This window comes from Cordyceps militaris (assembly GCF_000225605.1).
Source record: "Cordyceps militaris CM01 unplaced genomic scaffold CCM_S00005, whole genome shotgun sequence".
NCBI lineage: Eukaryota > Fungi > Ascomycota > Sordariomycetes > Hypocreales > Cordycipitaceae > Cordyceps > Cordyceps militaris.
Window position 1 is genome coordinate 2,703,540 of NW_006271973.1, and position 15,801 is coordinate 2,719,340.

The 15,801-nt window shown below is 44.5% G+C and overlaps 3 protein-coding genes across 3 annotated transcripts; 2 read left to right on the forward strand and 1 right to left on the reverse strand.

The window, feature by feature from the left end:
• Positions 1–135: 135 nt before the first annotated feature.
• On the reverse strand, positions 136–1,354 carry CCM_07160 (short chain dehydrogenase/reductase family protein; the record flags this gene model as incomplete). The annotated part of the gene is made up of 2 exons (XM_006672298.1): positions 136–944; positions 1,003–1,354. 2 exons carry the CDS (start codon positions 1,352–1,354, stop codon positions 136–138), a joined length of 1,161 nt encoding a protein of 386 aa, XP_006672361.1.
• Positions 1,355–6,820: 5,466 nt separating this feature from the next.
• Positions 6,821–8,660, forward strand: CCM_07161 (uncharacterized protein; the record flags this gene model as incomplete). Its single annotated transcript, XM_006672299.1, is given in 4 exon segments — positions 6,821–6,960; positions 6,980–7,567; positions 7,585–8,024; positions 8,101–8,660. 4 exon segments carry the CDS (start codon positions 6,821–6,823, stop codon positions 8,658–8,660), a joined length of 1,728 nt encoding a protein of 575 aa, XP_006672362.1.
• A 1,011-nt stretch (positions 8,661–9,671) lies between these two features.
• CCM_07162 (DUF858 domain protein) lies at positions 9,672–12,117 on the forward strand (the record flags this gene model as incomplete). The annotated part of the gene is made up of 7 exons (XM_006672300.1): positions 9,672–9,730; positions 9,781–10,101; positions 10,193–10,519; positions 10,926–11,036; positions 11,368–11,416; positions 11,479–11,514; positions 12,106–12,117. 7 exons carry the CDS (start codon positions 9,672–9,674, stop codon positions 12,115–12,117), a joined length of 915 nt encoding a protein of 304 aa, XP_006672363.1.
• Positions 12,118–15,801: the final 3,684 nt, after the last annotated feature.

The following is a 15,801-nucleotide window of genomic DNA, read 5'->3' on the forward strand; positions in this document are numbered from 1 at the left end:
ATAAGAACAATTTGATAAGTGAGAAATAAATTGCAGTAAATGGGTATTTGAAAAGGGACGTGAACTATGAGCAGCCCCAACGCCTTGACGCTGCCACCAGCGCAGCAACTGGGCCCTTCCTACGAGCATGTACAATTACGCAGATGAGGGCCCCGGATCTTGCGATTCAATCGTTATCTTCCGTTCCCGAGCTTCCTTGTTGAGCTCGCTGTCGAAGATATCAACAGCAAGACTCGCGTCTACAAAATCTTCCATCTCTTCCACGACCGTCTTGAGCTTCTCCCGCACAGCAAAAGCGCCTTCTGTCCCGACAATGTGTCGTGAAGGGGGATTTTCATGTCCACCAATCGCTGTCAAGGCGTGGACCGTTTCGGCGACAAGCCTATCCAAAGCCGCATGCGGCAGTGCCGGATAGCGATGCAGAATCTCGCCGACACCAACATCTGGTTCTAGGGAGATGGACTGCAAGTCGCCCTCCGTCGTAGTTGGTGAGTCCGGGACCTCGAGAGTAGGCGGCATCACAGTGTCGGGGTTGGTGTTGAGCACATTGACTAGCATGTCGCGAACACTCGGTGCCGGGTTATAGTTTGGGGCATACGCGGCGATTTGCGGTGCAAACGTTATGCGATTCGTCAGGGATTGGATCTCCTTGTTGGGTTGTACGATTGTCACCTTGACGTTAAACGGGGCGACTTCGTAGGCAAGCGAGTCGCAAAAGCCTTCCAATGCCCACGTAGCTGCGGTGTATATAGACATGCCAGGGGTGCCAATGTGGCCTCCAATGCTCGTCAAGGCTATGATGTGACCAGTGTGCTGCGCTCGAAAAACTGGCAACGCCGCCTTGATGAAGTTGACCTGCGAGAAAAATATGGTTTCGAATTGGTCGCGGACCAGGTTCTGGGTGCCGGGAGTGTTGGAAAGCTCTTCAACCGTTCCGATAACAGCTGCACAGTTGGTTAGTCCATTTTCTGCAACAGTCTGTCACGGGTTTGCCTCTCTCACCTTCTGACTTGCAGCAGAGCAAGATATCGATTCGACCAAAAACCTGCACGGCCTCGTCGATAGCTGCACCACAGCCACTGATGGCGCGGCCGTCACAGCGTATGGAACGGATCCGGTTCTTCCAACCATCGCGATCCTTTCTATTGCTCTTACATTCGCTGATGAGGTCCCGGAATTCGGCGCTCCGGTCGTCGTCTTCAATCTCATGAGGGGGCAAGCATGCGACAACGTAGTCACCGTGGGCCAGGAGCTGTCGAATGAGGCGCACCGCCAGCGGCGACAACGCAGCTGTGATGAGCCATGTGCGAGGCGAGTTGTGGGTAGCTGCAGGAGGCGGCGAGCTGTCAGCCATGGTCACAAAAAAAAAACTAATTGCTAGGGAAGTAATCTCATGTCTAGGAGCACAGGGTGATGAGGAAGAAAATCGTCGGTCGCGAGAATGCCATGCGGCTGCAATTGGAGATGAAGGAAGGCCAAAGCAAAAGCAAAGTGGTGGCAATAAACAAACAATAGGTCGCCGCTGAGTGACGGCGGGGAAGTGGAGGGGCCGGCAGCTGTCTTTGGCAGAGGCCGTGGGGGTAGCCCTGTAACTTCTCCCAAATGGGCTGACATCAACATAGGCGGGTGAGCTATGGCGCCGCGCCAGTGGCAACGGCAACGACATGTAAAATGTGCGAAACGGAGGGGGCCATAAAGACGGAACGAGACGCGACAGCGAACAAAATACAAAAAGGGAATGAAGCTATTCACAACGCAGGTAAACTTACGAAAGGCGTGTGAAGGGGGGGCTCCAAATGTTTGGCGGCTGGCAGATGTGCTGTCGTGCCTTGCAGCTGGCGGCCGGCTGGCAGAGGCCATATGGCCGAAGCGCTGTTTGTATATAAGTTTGGCAGTTGGCAGTGGGCGATTGTGCTCTAGCAAACACAGCTCGCCCGCCCTCACGACATTGACACGGCCTCAAAAAGACGCCTCTGGAAAGACGCGACGATTGATGCCCGATCAACGGGAACCACGAAGCAAAACCGGGCAGCCTCGAGGCTTTCAGCACAAGTGCCAACCGAGTTGATCTGCCGAGCGCCGCCAGGATGGGGTAGCGTTTGAGGGCAGAGCGAGTGGCTTCCTTGGTGCGGATGGCTTGCCAACAAGACTGCAAAGAGGCGGTGCTGGGGTCGGTGAGAGATGCTGAGGAAAAGACGTGTCGGAATAAGCAAGGGAAGAAGAAGAAAATTCGAGATGATCAGAAAACGAGTCGCGACAGGTCCTCGAAAAAGGTAGGGCTCCTTGGCCTTATGTGTGGACTACGACTACCACCACCCACGACCCCAAGCCAGTCTGACCGGGGCTAGTATTGCTGAACGATCTAGGACAAGGGCTGAGAGCTACAAGCCGGCTCGTTCGCTACTCAACTGTTGTACCGCGCCCACCGAGTTCACAAAACAGCCGCTCAACTCGGGATGGCATGGTCGTCATGAAGCTCCCCCCTCGCTAGCTACCTTGTGACGGGGGCGTGGATCCAGCAACTCGACATAGATTATGGGCCTCAACGTGGTAAGTGCCGTTGGTACTACTTACCGTGTACACGCCCTATTTAGTCAGGTCCAATTTTGCTACGTCGCTGTCGTAACGACCAGGTAGTTGCGGCTACTGGAATTAGGCCCTGTTTTCAAGTCTTGGACGTGCTCTCTCTGACCTCGAGAAGAGGTTTCGTCGGTTTCGTCAGCCTCTTGCCCAGCAAGCCCGCGTGGCCCCCAGAGAGGTGTGGGTTTGGCTTCAAAGGCAGCCACTTTCGTGGAGAGACCAGACTTTGGGTCTGGTTGGGTTATGTTTGCATGGCACAGACAGCGGCTCAACATCCACCTTCAAGTCACAGGTCTAAATGATCGGCGCCGCCGGCTGCAAGCTTCTAATAGCCCTCTATTGTTTGACTCGCAACTCGCTCTTGAATGCGGCCACCCAAAGTTCACCGACGGATACGCGCCAGGGTGCCTCTTCAATGCGGGACTCGCCCGGCATATCACACTACTCCGTGCCACGCGAACCAAGGTGAAGGTTTCTCTCACCATTGCTCCGTGCAAGCCTGATCATTGCATTATTTTCGTTATGCTCAATGCCGCAGTCGTTTGCTTCCAGTACTCAGGTACCCATTCCGGAGGGGCGGAAGTGTTGCGCCGCCTTTTAGTGACAGGCTAGTCACTTCACCATCGTCGCCTTTCCCAGCTCCTCCCTGGATTGTTTAATTCCTATCAGCGCATTCAATTCGTAACTGTTCCGGGAGAAATTCCCCCGAAAGTCAGCCACAGCTCCGAGACATTTGGTAACCTTCTCAGCCAGGTTTAGAACCTGACTAGGCTCCCCTGCCCCCAAAGTGAGCAGCAGCAGGCACAGGGGTCGTATGCAATGTATAACAAGTTTGAGATTGGACCAAAACGTGGCGACTTGGCCGATCTGGTGGATTGGACGTGTTTGTTTTCTCCGTCTTTGTGTCTTTGTTCTTCATCTTTGCTCTTTCCACTTGGGCTCACAGTGGCGTCTCATTTCCAACAGCGCTGCCGCGTCTGAGGGTTGAAGAGTGTTGGCCATCTGACGAGTTCTACAAATTACCTTGGTCGTACATGTCGTGTTAGTGATGTTTGAAGGCACTGATTACACACAGACACAGGCTAGAGCCCTTGAAGTTGGCTCGTGCAGCATTGCCTGTCCATATCTAGAATCCGAGGGAGCAAGGGATTCTACTGTCATCGAGTCAGGTAACTAATTTGTACTGACAAGCCACCTTTTGTGGCGCGGCCCCCGACACGAGTCCAATGGCCGCATACGGTTACGTGGATGATGCGTCACGACATTAGGCCTTCGAATGTGTGCGATAGCGGTTATGCCCCGATCATATTTGCCAAAGCTTCATGCAGGCGTCTTTCGAGAAGCACAGTCCTTATTGAACAATCATAACTAATTGATGAGATAGATATCGGCGATATCCCCGGTAGACCGGGCAAGCGCAGGAAACCCGCTCCCCCACCAGAACGTCGGTGGAAGAGCTAGAAGCAAGTTCTCGCCAAAATAGACTACGCCTAGGCCTCTTTGATGAATGGTACCTGGCAGGAGATAGGACGTGGGGTGCAGTCTCCAATACCACCGTGTTTAGCGGGATTCAATGCTGCTAGGGCCAAATGTGCTGCATCGAGGCCATTGGCCAACAAGGGTCGTCCTCTGCAGCCGATGATCTCGCCTCACTCGGATGGTTGGATGCTGGATGGTCAAGTCATAATGACACCGGCGCTAATAAGATGCAAGGAGTCGGGTGAGCCCGCTCAGAGAAAATATGTGACAATTGGGCCTAAATACGCCGTCGAATGATGAAAAGCCATTACTGGATTGCAGATGTTAACCATACATAAATACCACCCGCGAGTCTGCCAAAAGTGGTGACCGTGGAGAAGAAGGTTTTGTGCCGCTTGAGCCTTGGTGGAACCCCGCGCTCGGTAACTAATGTTCAATTGCCAGGTATTTAACCGTAATCAACAACTAGGTATACAGTACTCTGTAAGTCGGTCCAGAACAACAGATGTCTGCAGTGAATGCGTCATTCTCAAAAGTGGCCAGGGCTGGCTAACGGCTGGGCTAGCGCCGCCAGTGGTCGGTGCACTGTTGGTCGTGTCGTCGTCGAACCGTCGGCCACCACAATCGCTGCAACAGAACATCAATCATTTCTACAAATTACACATCGTACTCCTGCGCTTGACAGCCGAGACAAGGCTGAAGCCGACTTTCCGTATTTGAAAGGCAAGTACGGAGCTCCGAAGGCGCAGTTTTGCCTCCGCTAACCATGATGGTTTTAGTTAAATATCACAATCACGGATTAATCACCCAGGCCACGAGTTTCACCAATGTGGAACAGGGCATCCCTACACGACAGCTCAACCTTTTTAGTTATTACAGAGGGGCAATAGCGTCCACGACAAGCCCTGTCCCTGTCTGTCCACCACCTGGGCCCGCCCCTCCCTCCTATTTTGGTATGCGCAGAGCTGAGGGGTGTGGAGGATGTGGACGCCAAAGAATCAGATGAGAAACGCCTTGGCTCAGATTTGTATCAGACAAGCAACACGCGTGAAGAGGCGATTCAATCGCGATCAAGGCCGGTCGCGCTTACAACCGAGCGTCAGCCACGGCCTATGCTGCTGGCAAAGCTGGTCTTTATTACCTACATACATGTATGTATGAGGGGTGTGTGCATCGTGACTGTGTGACGCCCCCTTCTGACCGGCTTCCTCTTAACGAGAACATGAGCCGATTGACATGCAGGCCACCTAACTAGTTATGGGGCTGGGATAACGCCACTTTTGCGGATGTTGACAGATAACTGGCTGCAACCACATGTCCGCGATGAAACCCGGTATTTCTATAACTCGGTCTTGGCAAGGGCCCCGTTGGCGATGCTACGTTTATCTTTGTGTGTTTGCCCTTGAAACCAATGCATACCACAACGGGCCCAAAGGTTTTCCGCAGCACATCCGCGCTGGCTGGGGTGTCGCAAGGCTTGTGCGTCTGCGCCGCCGCCTCAGTCGCCGCATATGTACGAAACCGAAGAACCAACTCCCCCCAGGCGCTATATACATAGCTAAGTTAGACATGACCCAACGACGATGGGTTTGAAGGAATCACAAACGGCTCCACCTCGGCTGCAGAAAGTCTTCCGGAACGCCTTGCGACCCTTGTCTTTGTTCCCTCGCTGGCAGAGTCGAGATCGAGCTCTGCGGAAGTGAAAGGGGGCAGGATGGGGATGACAGCCAAAGTGTGCCGTCGCTTAGATTGAGCCCGGATCAGGGTATATCGCCGGCACATCGCCGTGCCGAGGGCCAGGCAAGAGCCAATCGCTTCTGACGAACAATCGAGTGCATCATCTAATTAGTACTCCGTAGCGCCTGCCAATCGGTGGTGAAGAGTACATAATTCAGATCCCCAGGGCGCGCGTCACGGATGCCCGGCCATCCTTGGCAGGCACTGAAAGGTTTCAGCTGTTTCTATTTCGGTATTTCTGCACGCCATCCCGCCACCCGTCTGTGGAATGGGTAATTAAAAAGCTCTAGAAGGCGTACAGAAAAGACAGAGAGGATCTAGAGTCATTGCGTCCGCGCGGAAGACGGGTAGCTCAGAGCGTGCGACGCACAAGAGCTTTAGCACGTTTTTTTTTCCTCCACTTGCATTTGTTTTAGACTTTTTGTTTAGAAATCGGTTCTCAATGTAGATCGTGCTGGAAGGGAAACGAAACTGCCGAATAGGGCCGTGTTTCACAGGTATGGCTAGCCCGGGGGCGCCGAGCTGGGGCAAAAACAAAAAAGTGCCTCAAATGGCAAGTAGACTTGTCCTTGAAACGCCGCGCGATGACACAGAAGATTGCGTCTTTGGCTTCAACGCTTCTTTGTTTTGGTTGTTTTTCACTACTTTCCGGGTTACTCGCTCACGCCCCATGACACGGCCCGTTGGTACGCATGTGCCGTTGCGTAATTCACCTCGGGGAGAGTGGTCGAAGCGTTGAGAAACGATTCCGGGTTGGGCAACGGCGGGGGCCTCTGTTTAGCCAAGAAAGCAAGCAAGTCACAAGATGCTCGGCAATTCGAAATCGAAAGCGGCAGCCAAAATACCGGTGAGAGGAGGAACGTGTGATTGATTCCATTGGTCATGGTTAAGGTTTGAGAAGACAAAGGTTTACGCGCTTGCGAACATGACACGACCTGCCGAGGAAACGGAAAGCGCTCGCGAAATGGAAGTGCCGAAGGAATGACGAAGCATTGGAAAACTCGACTGGTATTCAAACAACAACATGGGTTTATACTATGACAGAGGGACGGAACAAAAGCGGCAGTTGAATGTTGGTCACGCGTCGCTCAAGCAGCGGCGGACCTTGTTTTCCGATCATGTTCCTTATCCGCAGGTGCTTCGTGGACAGTGTCGATGGTGGGTGTATGTCTGCCCGTCTCAGAGTCGCCGTCGAACTTGCGGTGGAAGGCGTCGGTGACACCAAAGAGCTCGTCCATCTTCTCGAGCGACAAGCCCTTAGTTTCGGGGACGAAGAAGTAGACAAAGACGCCCATGAGGAAGCAAAAGCTGCCAAACATGAAATACATGCCGTACCCGGCGCGGCCCATGGTGCTCTGCATGGTGAGCACGGTTCGAGCGGCAATGAAGTTGAAGAGCCACTGAGTGGCAGCGGCGACGGAGACGTTGAGGGCACGCAGGCGGGCGGTGGGAATTTCGCTGACGAGGATCCAGCATGCCGGGCCCCAGCCGAACTGAAACGATGCCGCCCACAGGTAAATGCAGGTGATGGCAACGTAGCCAAAGGCGGTAACGGGCTGACCTTTGACAGGGGGCTGCACGCGGCCGTAGATGCCGATGATGAAGAGGACGACACCCTGCGAGCCGGCGGTGGCGATGAGGCTCCGCCGACGGCCGAGCGAATCGGCGACGAAGAGCAGGAAGAGGGAGCAGCTGATGACCTTGACGACGCCATAGATGCCGGTGGCAAACAGCGACGAGTTGGTGGCGTCCATGCCCAGATTGGCAAAGAGTTGGGGGGCGTAGTAGTTCTACCCAAATCAGCGGTTTTCTTGATATGGTGGCATGGTGGACTTACAATGGCATTGACGCCGGTGAGCTGCTGGCAGATCATGAGCATGATGGAGATGAGGGCGCGGTTGCGGTTGCCGGGGATGAAGAACATTTCGCGAAAGAGAGCCTTGGGCGAGCTGCCGCCGGTCAGGCGCCGCTCAATCTCGAGCTGGTCGGCCATTTCCTGTATCTCAGCCTGCACGTAGGGGTCCGTGGGGGGCAGGTCTCGGAGTCGCGAGAGTGTCGCGGTGGCCTCTTCCCAGTTGTCCTCCTTGGCGAGCCAGCGGGGGGATTCGGGCGAGAGGGTCATGCCGACGATGAGGAGAATGGCCGGGAGCGACTGGAGGGCGAGCGGGATGACATATTGGGCGGGGGCGGGGACGTGGAGAAGACAGCCATAATTGACCCTGCGCGAGGTTAGTAACTAAGCAGCGGTTTCTATCTCTCCAATGCTATGCCGAGTGGGGGTCCCAGGAGGATTGTTCGTACCAGAAGGCGACCATGATGCCAAACACGTTAAAGAGCTGGTAAAACCCCGTGAGGCCGCCACGGATCGCGCGCGGGGCGCACTCGGAGACGTAAACGGGGGTGAGGGCCGACGCGGCGCCACACCCGAGCCCGGCGACGAAGCGGCCGACGTACATGACAGCAAGCGTCCCGCGGGCGGCCGACGCAGCCTGCAAGACGACGCCGATGGTGGTGAGCGCGCCGGCCGCGACGAGGACCCGACGTCGGCCGAAGCGGTCCGCGGCCCAGCCGGTGATGAAGCAGGCGAGGAAGCAGCCCGCCTGGAGGGTCGAGACAATGTTTTGCTCCAGGTCGGCCTTGTTCTTGGCGGGGCTGTCGAGGAAGCCGAAGCGGGCCTGGGTGGCAGGCATGTGCAGGATGCCGCCAATGGCGCCCGTGTCCCAGCCAAAGAGCATGCCGCCGAAGCAGGCGGCGCAGACGAGGGCGAGGACCCGGCCGTTGTAGATGGCCGTCGGGTCCTCGCGCATGGCGTCGTTGCGCACAATGGCGCGGAGAAGCCGGGCAACGGCGCGGGCCATGATTAGGTGGGTGAATATTGGTGTAAAGGCGAACGAGGAGGAGGAGGAGGAGGAGGAGGAGGAGGAGGAGTAGCCCCTCACGGCGGCGGCGGCGGTTGATCAGAGGCGCGCAGGAAACTTGACGAGCAAGAATGGAGAGTTGTCTTGTCGAGTCGAGCGGGGAGGGGAGGACGGGTGCCCCCACGATGTTCTCTGTGGTGAAGGGGGACAAGGGGGATATATGACCCACGACTGACCACAACCAAAAGAAGCGCAGTACCGGCGTGTTCGACGTGAAAGAGGGGAGAGAGTCTTCTTCTTGTTACCCCAGTCCTGGCGATATCCAGTGGCTTGCATTGGTGCACCAGAATAGACGAAGCTACCAGATGAAGATGCGCTAAAACACCAAGTGCCGGCCTTGGTGGCCAGAAATTGATCTTTGATTGGTGGGAAGTCAGCAGGAGGCGTTGAAGGCGCACTGTACGGATGAGGCCATCGCGGGGAAGTTGCACTGTGCTGGGCGGGCCGACTCTGGCCAACTGCGGAGAAGAGGTCAGCCTCAAAGATTGAATTTTCCTCGAATGAATTGGCGCTCCACTGCTGGGTTGGGTGTTGGGTTGGACATGGTGTTATCGATAGGGAGGCATAGGCTGTGTTCGGGTTTGGAATGCACAGTGCGAATCATTACGGACGTTGTAGCCTCTCAGACCGCGCAGTATAATAGCTCCCAAACACTGCACCATGCATGCTACCATGGTACTCACAAGGATAAGTGTATAAAGTGCAAGCGCCTTCTGCCTTTGGCTTTTTGATATTTCTTTCATCGAAACAAGGTACTCGAAGGTGCCATCTGCTACGCCGCAGTACCCTACAGCCTTTACTCTCATTCACGTAGTAAAATGCAGCTTGTAAAGGAACAAGGATGAGAACTGTACTCATTGGCGCCTACCGGCAATGGAGACAAATCAAAAGAGCGAAATCTATGTATCGCGCCAGAGAATGGCCTACGAAGCGCATAGCACATGTAGCACACTAGCCATGTGGTTTGTTGTCGCGTCCAAGAGTGGATATCCAGTCATGAAAAAAAAAACGGTCGAGTGCGATGGCGTCCTTCATAGAAAAGTACAAAAAGTCACAACCATCACAGAACAACTAAAAATCCCCCTATCACCCACGCTTCGATTGTCTGGATATTGATGGATATGCAAAGCGCCGGAGAGGAACCTACGTCCCAACCAGATAGACCCTCTGGACTGGATGGGCTCATCGACGCCCAAGCAGGGCGAAAGTACTGGGAAAACGCCGAAGCCACCGATGATGGCATGCTAGGCGGCATCCCGACTTTCAAAGCCTACAGCCATATTTCACGCATGGACATCCAGGCGTCCCGCGCATTTCTGGCGAGACTAGGTATTGGCCTCAAAGCCAACCGCGCGCTTGTCAAGAGCGCCGTTGACGCTGGAGCAGGGTATGTTGAGCGCCAAGAGGTCATCGTCGCCGTAGCCCTTGCTGACTTTATGCCGCTGCTCATCCGGGCGATTTACAACCAGAATTGGAAGAATCACAACAAATCTGCTATTGCACGTCGCCGACGAGGTCGACGTGGTGGAGCCCGTCGCCCGGTTTACCGAGCCGCTGAAAGGCACAAAGGGCGTGAGACAGATTTACAACGTTGGGCTCGAGGAGTGGCAGCCTATCCAAGGCACAAAATATGACATAATATGGACGCAGTGGTGTCTGGGCTACTTGACCGACGCGCAGATTCTCAAGTATCTCGAGGTGTGCAAGACGGTCCTGACACCAGAAAGCGGCCTCCTAATTGTCAAGGAAAACGTGAGCAGCGGCTTGGAGGACTTGTTCGACGCGGCAGATAACAGCGTCACAAGGTATGATATTTCTCCGTACGAGGCGAAACCCGCCTCGTGAAAGTTTAATGGACAAGAAAAGTTTGACCAACAAGAAAAATCGACAGACTAGACGAGAGGTTTCGCCATCTATTTGCGCAGGCAAACCTAAGAATCGTTCGGACAGACGAACAGCCCGTTCGCCCTCTACAGCAGGCGAGAAGACTCCTCCCAGTACGCATGTACGCTCTAAAACCACAATCGCAATAGACAACCCATAATACCTGCGACATCCCCTCCCCCCCCCCGCCGCCGCCTCCCCGCCTCCTCGCTTCACCAATCGCGCCCAGGATGAGGGGAGCAACTCTATTCATAGCGCTTTTGCAATCTTTTATGAAGGATAAAACGGTACACCTAACCCATTTGCTCCCCACAAGTTCCTATGAAGACCCAAGCAATCAAGTAAGGAACGCGTAGAGTACCTCGACAACTGCCGTCAGAAGACTTTCCCCACCAACGTCTCAAAACGGCATCTGAACTATCACACCGTTCCCTCGCAGTTGGGGAGCTGCTGCAGCGCCCAGACCTGCCAATTTCTCGGAGCGATGCTGTATTATGATGACTTGTGGTGCAGCGCCAGACACCTGCTTACACTGGATGTCAGGCCTGCCCGGTCGAGAGCCAGAAGTTAACCGAGTTCCCACGCAGACTACGTACCACACGATTTTACTTAAATTCCATACCCCGAGATAATCTACGGCCAAGTCGACTTTCGAGGGCTGACCGCACCGCAAAGGTTCGGGGCCACATCCAAAAACTGACAACTGACAGAGAGATGCCATAAGTCTCGCTCACTGCGTTTTTCTCACGAAAACCTAGAAGCTTCACAGCAGCACCACGTCAATATTCGTGGAAGAGATCTTAACCCTCGTTAGGGCTGTAAGTTATTCTTCCATAAATCCCAATGCGGATTTAGGTTCAATAATAGCGACTCGTTACAGGCCAACACCGATCATCGTCTGAGCGCTAGTCCTACCGTAGTCTGAGCACTTGTCCTACCGCTGACAGGCAGTCTGAGCATTAGAGGGCATGACAGGACATCCATACATCCCATCTTGCATAAATTGGTCTAGTTACTGATCTAACGATCGGCCATATGGGGCTACGCTGGCACCGTCTGTGGCCTTGAAAACTTGATAAGTTGAAAATATGACGAACCCTACGTAACACTGCCGCTGCCGGGGATGAAAGTGAGCCTTGGGCGAACTGCCGCCAGTCAAGCGATACTATGTGGATACGCAGATCTCGAAGAACTTATCGCACAGAGCACTGCCCCAATAAGAGGGCTTATCTTATCTATACCGACGATAAGCGTAGATAAGCAATAACCTTAGGTATCCTAAGATATAATATTATCTTATAACTTAAATTATATAGCCTAAGGCTAAGAAATAGGATATATAAATTAATTAGTTATTCCTTATAGCTTTATTTAATATAAGGCTAATTATCCTTATTATCTTTACTTTTTATTATTTTTTTATAAACTATATTAACTATATTATTATTTTATATAATTATATTAATATTTTATAGTTATAAGCCTATAAGGTTTTAATTATATAAAGTATTTATTATAATTTAAAACTTTTTATAATATTTATATTATATAAATCTTTTTTTTTATTATTACTTTTATTTATTATTATTATTATTATTATTATTATTATTATATAATATTTTATTATTTTATTATTTTATTATATTATTTTATATTAAAGTTATAATTTTATTTAAACTTAAATAATATAATTTAAAAAGTTAGTTTAATTAAATTTAAGCTTTTTAGTTTTTTATAATAAGTATATAAATAATTATTAATCTTATAAAGAAAGATAATATTAAAAATATATTAAACCTTTTTAATATACCTATAGAAATTAAAATATATAAAATAGAACTTTATAAAGTTATAAAGCTTAAAATATATATTAAAATAAACTTTAAGATATTTAATATATTTAAAGCTTTATTTAATTAAGAATAATAAAAATATAAAATTACTTTATAAATATATAAGAAAAGTAAAACTAAGTTAAATAAGGTTTATAAATTTATTATATTATTTATTAATTTTTATTTAATAATTAAAATATATAATAAGTTTAAAAAAGAATATTTAAAAAGGTATATTATTTATTAATTAGTTAAGAAGTTTAAGTTAATTATTATTTTAAATTTAATATATATAAAGGTTAAGATAAATTATACTTATAGAAATATACTATAAAATATATATTAAAAGAATATTAGTATTAAGAAATAACTTAAGAATTAAAAGGTAATATATAATTATATAAATATACTTAATATATTATTAATTAATAGTTATTTTATAATTAATAATTTCTTTAAAGCTATTAAAATAAAGCTATACTTAAAATAGGCTTTATTATAGTTATATAAGAATAAAGTTTATATTACTTAAAGTAAAAAATTAAAAATAACCTTACTAGAATATAAAACCTCTTTTTATATAAGTAATAAACTATAACCTTTAAAATTAGCTTCTATATATAATATACCTTATAGTAATAAAAAGTATAAAAAGGATAAGCTTAAAGACTTTATATATCTTTATAATACTAAAAAAAGATATTAATAAAAGCCTAAAGAATACTATATACTTTAATTTACTATAATAAGTAATAAGAAAGTATATATTATAAGGCTTTTAACTATTTAGTAGATTTTTAATATTAAAGGCTACTTTAATATTAAATATAATATATATATAAAAGTAAAGTATATATAGTATAAAGGTAATAAGAGTTCTACTAATAGTAAAGGAAAGAGTAATAAATTTATATATATATTATTTAAACCTAAACTCTTAAAAGATTATAAAGATAAGTATAGCTTTTTTAAAAGACTAGTTTATATTATTAATATAACTCTTATAAACCTAGGTAAATACTATTTATATAAATCTATACTCTTTAATAACTATAATAGTATATATATTATTAATAATATAATACTTTTTAATTTAGAATTAATTTAAATCTTAAATAATAGATTTTCTATAAATACTAGTAAATAGATCTTTTAGCTAGATAATATTAAAACCTATATAATAATAAATATATTAAATATTAAAAGTAAATTTAAAACCCTAATATTAAATAATATATATATAATACTAAAAATACTAATTAATATTATATTAAAAATACTAGTTTACTTTACTAGTTTATAACTATATAGTTTTAATTATACTTTATATAAAGGGAATATAATAAAAAGTAAAGTAGTTTAATAGTTAATATAATCTAATAACCTTATATTCTTTAAATATATTCCTTTTTAATAATTACTAATATACTTAGAAGATAATATAGTTATAATATTATTAATATAAAAGAAAGAATAAAGCTATAAATACTTTACTTAACCTTTATCTATATTATAAGCTAATAAATACTTATAATATCTTTATTTAAGGTATTTAAGGTTATAGGCTTTAAATATAATTAATAAAAATATATTAAATATAAAGATTATTAGAATTAAGTATATTAACTATAAAAACTATATATTAACCTATATAGGCTAAGTTATCTCCTAATAACCTAGTTATAACCTTACTTAAAGACTATTTAATAAGATTAGTTAAGATTTTTAAGACTATCTTATAAGTTATAATAGTAAATTCTAATTACTTATTATTAAAGATAAGTATATAGAGTATATTTATTATTAGCTATTACTTTTAAAAATATAAAGACTTTTATTTTATATTATTTAAGCCTTTTATATTTAGGTAAAAACTTAATATAGACTAGATATATATATAATATAGTAAGATAATAAGCCCTTAATAATTTAATATAATTCTATTTATACTAAGTATTAGCTATAAATATAAAAAAAAGAAATTACCTTAAAGATATTACTACTATATATAAAAAAGCTAAATAATAGTATTAAGTATATAAAATAAAAAATAACTATATACTTTATTAAGATATTATATAATATTAACCTTTTAAAGAACCTATAACTAGAAAGTTATATAATTATTATAATATTAATATAGATTAGTCTATTATAAAGATATAACTAAAAGATATTATATAAAGTATTTATTAAATAGCTATAAAAGAACTTCTAAATATATATATATAAACCTATATTTATATTAAATACTTAGCTTAAGTAAGGAGTTTTATAAGTCTATAGATATTATATATATATACTATTAAAAGAAAGGGAGTAAGGGTTTAATAGAAAAGACTTTAAAATTAGCCTTAAAAGCTATATTAGATATTTAGTTAGCTATATTATAACTAATATTTATAAGGTATAGATTCTTTAATTAAAGTATATTATTATTATAAAGAATATATATTTTAATAAAAAGCTATTTTACTAGCTATTAATAGAAAGTATTAATATACTTCCTATTACTAAGGTAAATAGCCTTTATTAAGAATTATTCTAAAATAAAGAGAATAAGCTAAGGCTTTATTTAAAAATAACTATACTATTATACTTAAATAAAAGAAAGCTAAATAATATTATATTAAAAATACTAAAAAGCCTTATAATAAAAGTATTAAAGCTTAATATAGCTTAAGGTATAAGGTTAATAACTCTTAAAAGCCTTTAAAGAGAAATATTAGAAGTTATAATAAATAATAATACCTTATTAGTTAACTTTAAAGTAATATATAAATTAGCCTAAAAACTACTAAGTCTTAAGTTAATTTTACTTTTAAAGAAAGAAATTAATTATATTAATAAAGTAGTTATTTTAAAAAATAATAAATTCTAACTTACCTTAAAAAAACTACTATCTATTAATATAAATAGTCTTAACTTAAAAGAAAGTATTAAAAATACTTTATAATAAAGTATTAAAAGTATACCTATACTTAAACCTAATCTAATTATTTCTATTAAAAAGCTAGTTATTAAGAAGAATAAATATAATAATAAGCAGCTCTAAAGCCAGAAGAACAATCTCCTATTACCTAGTATATCTAGCACTTACCTATACTATATAACTAGATAGAAGTTATATAATATAATAACTTTACCTCTTACCCTATATATACCTTATTAGTCTTAATAGGTTATAAGCCTAATAATACTTATATTATAAAAGCTATTAATAAAATAAAAGAAAGTATTAATTTCTTATTAAATTTACTTACTATCTATATAAGCTAATATTTACTATAAAACTTAAGAAATTTATAACTCCTTATATATAGGAAAAGGAAAGACCCTAAACTCTAGCTAATTTAGAGTATATTTAA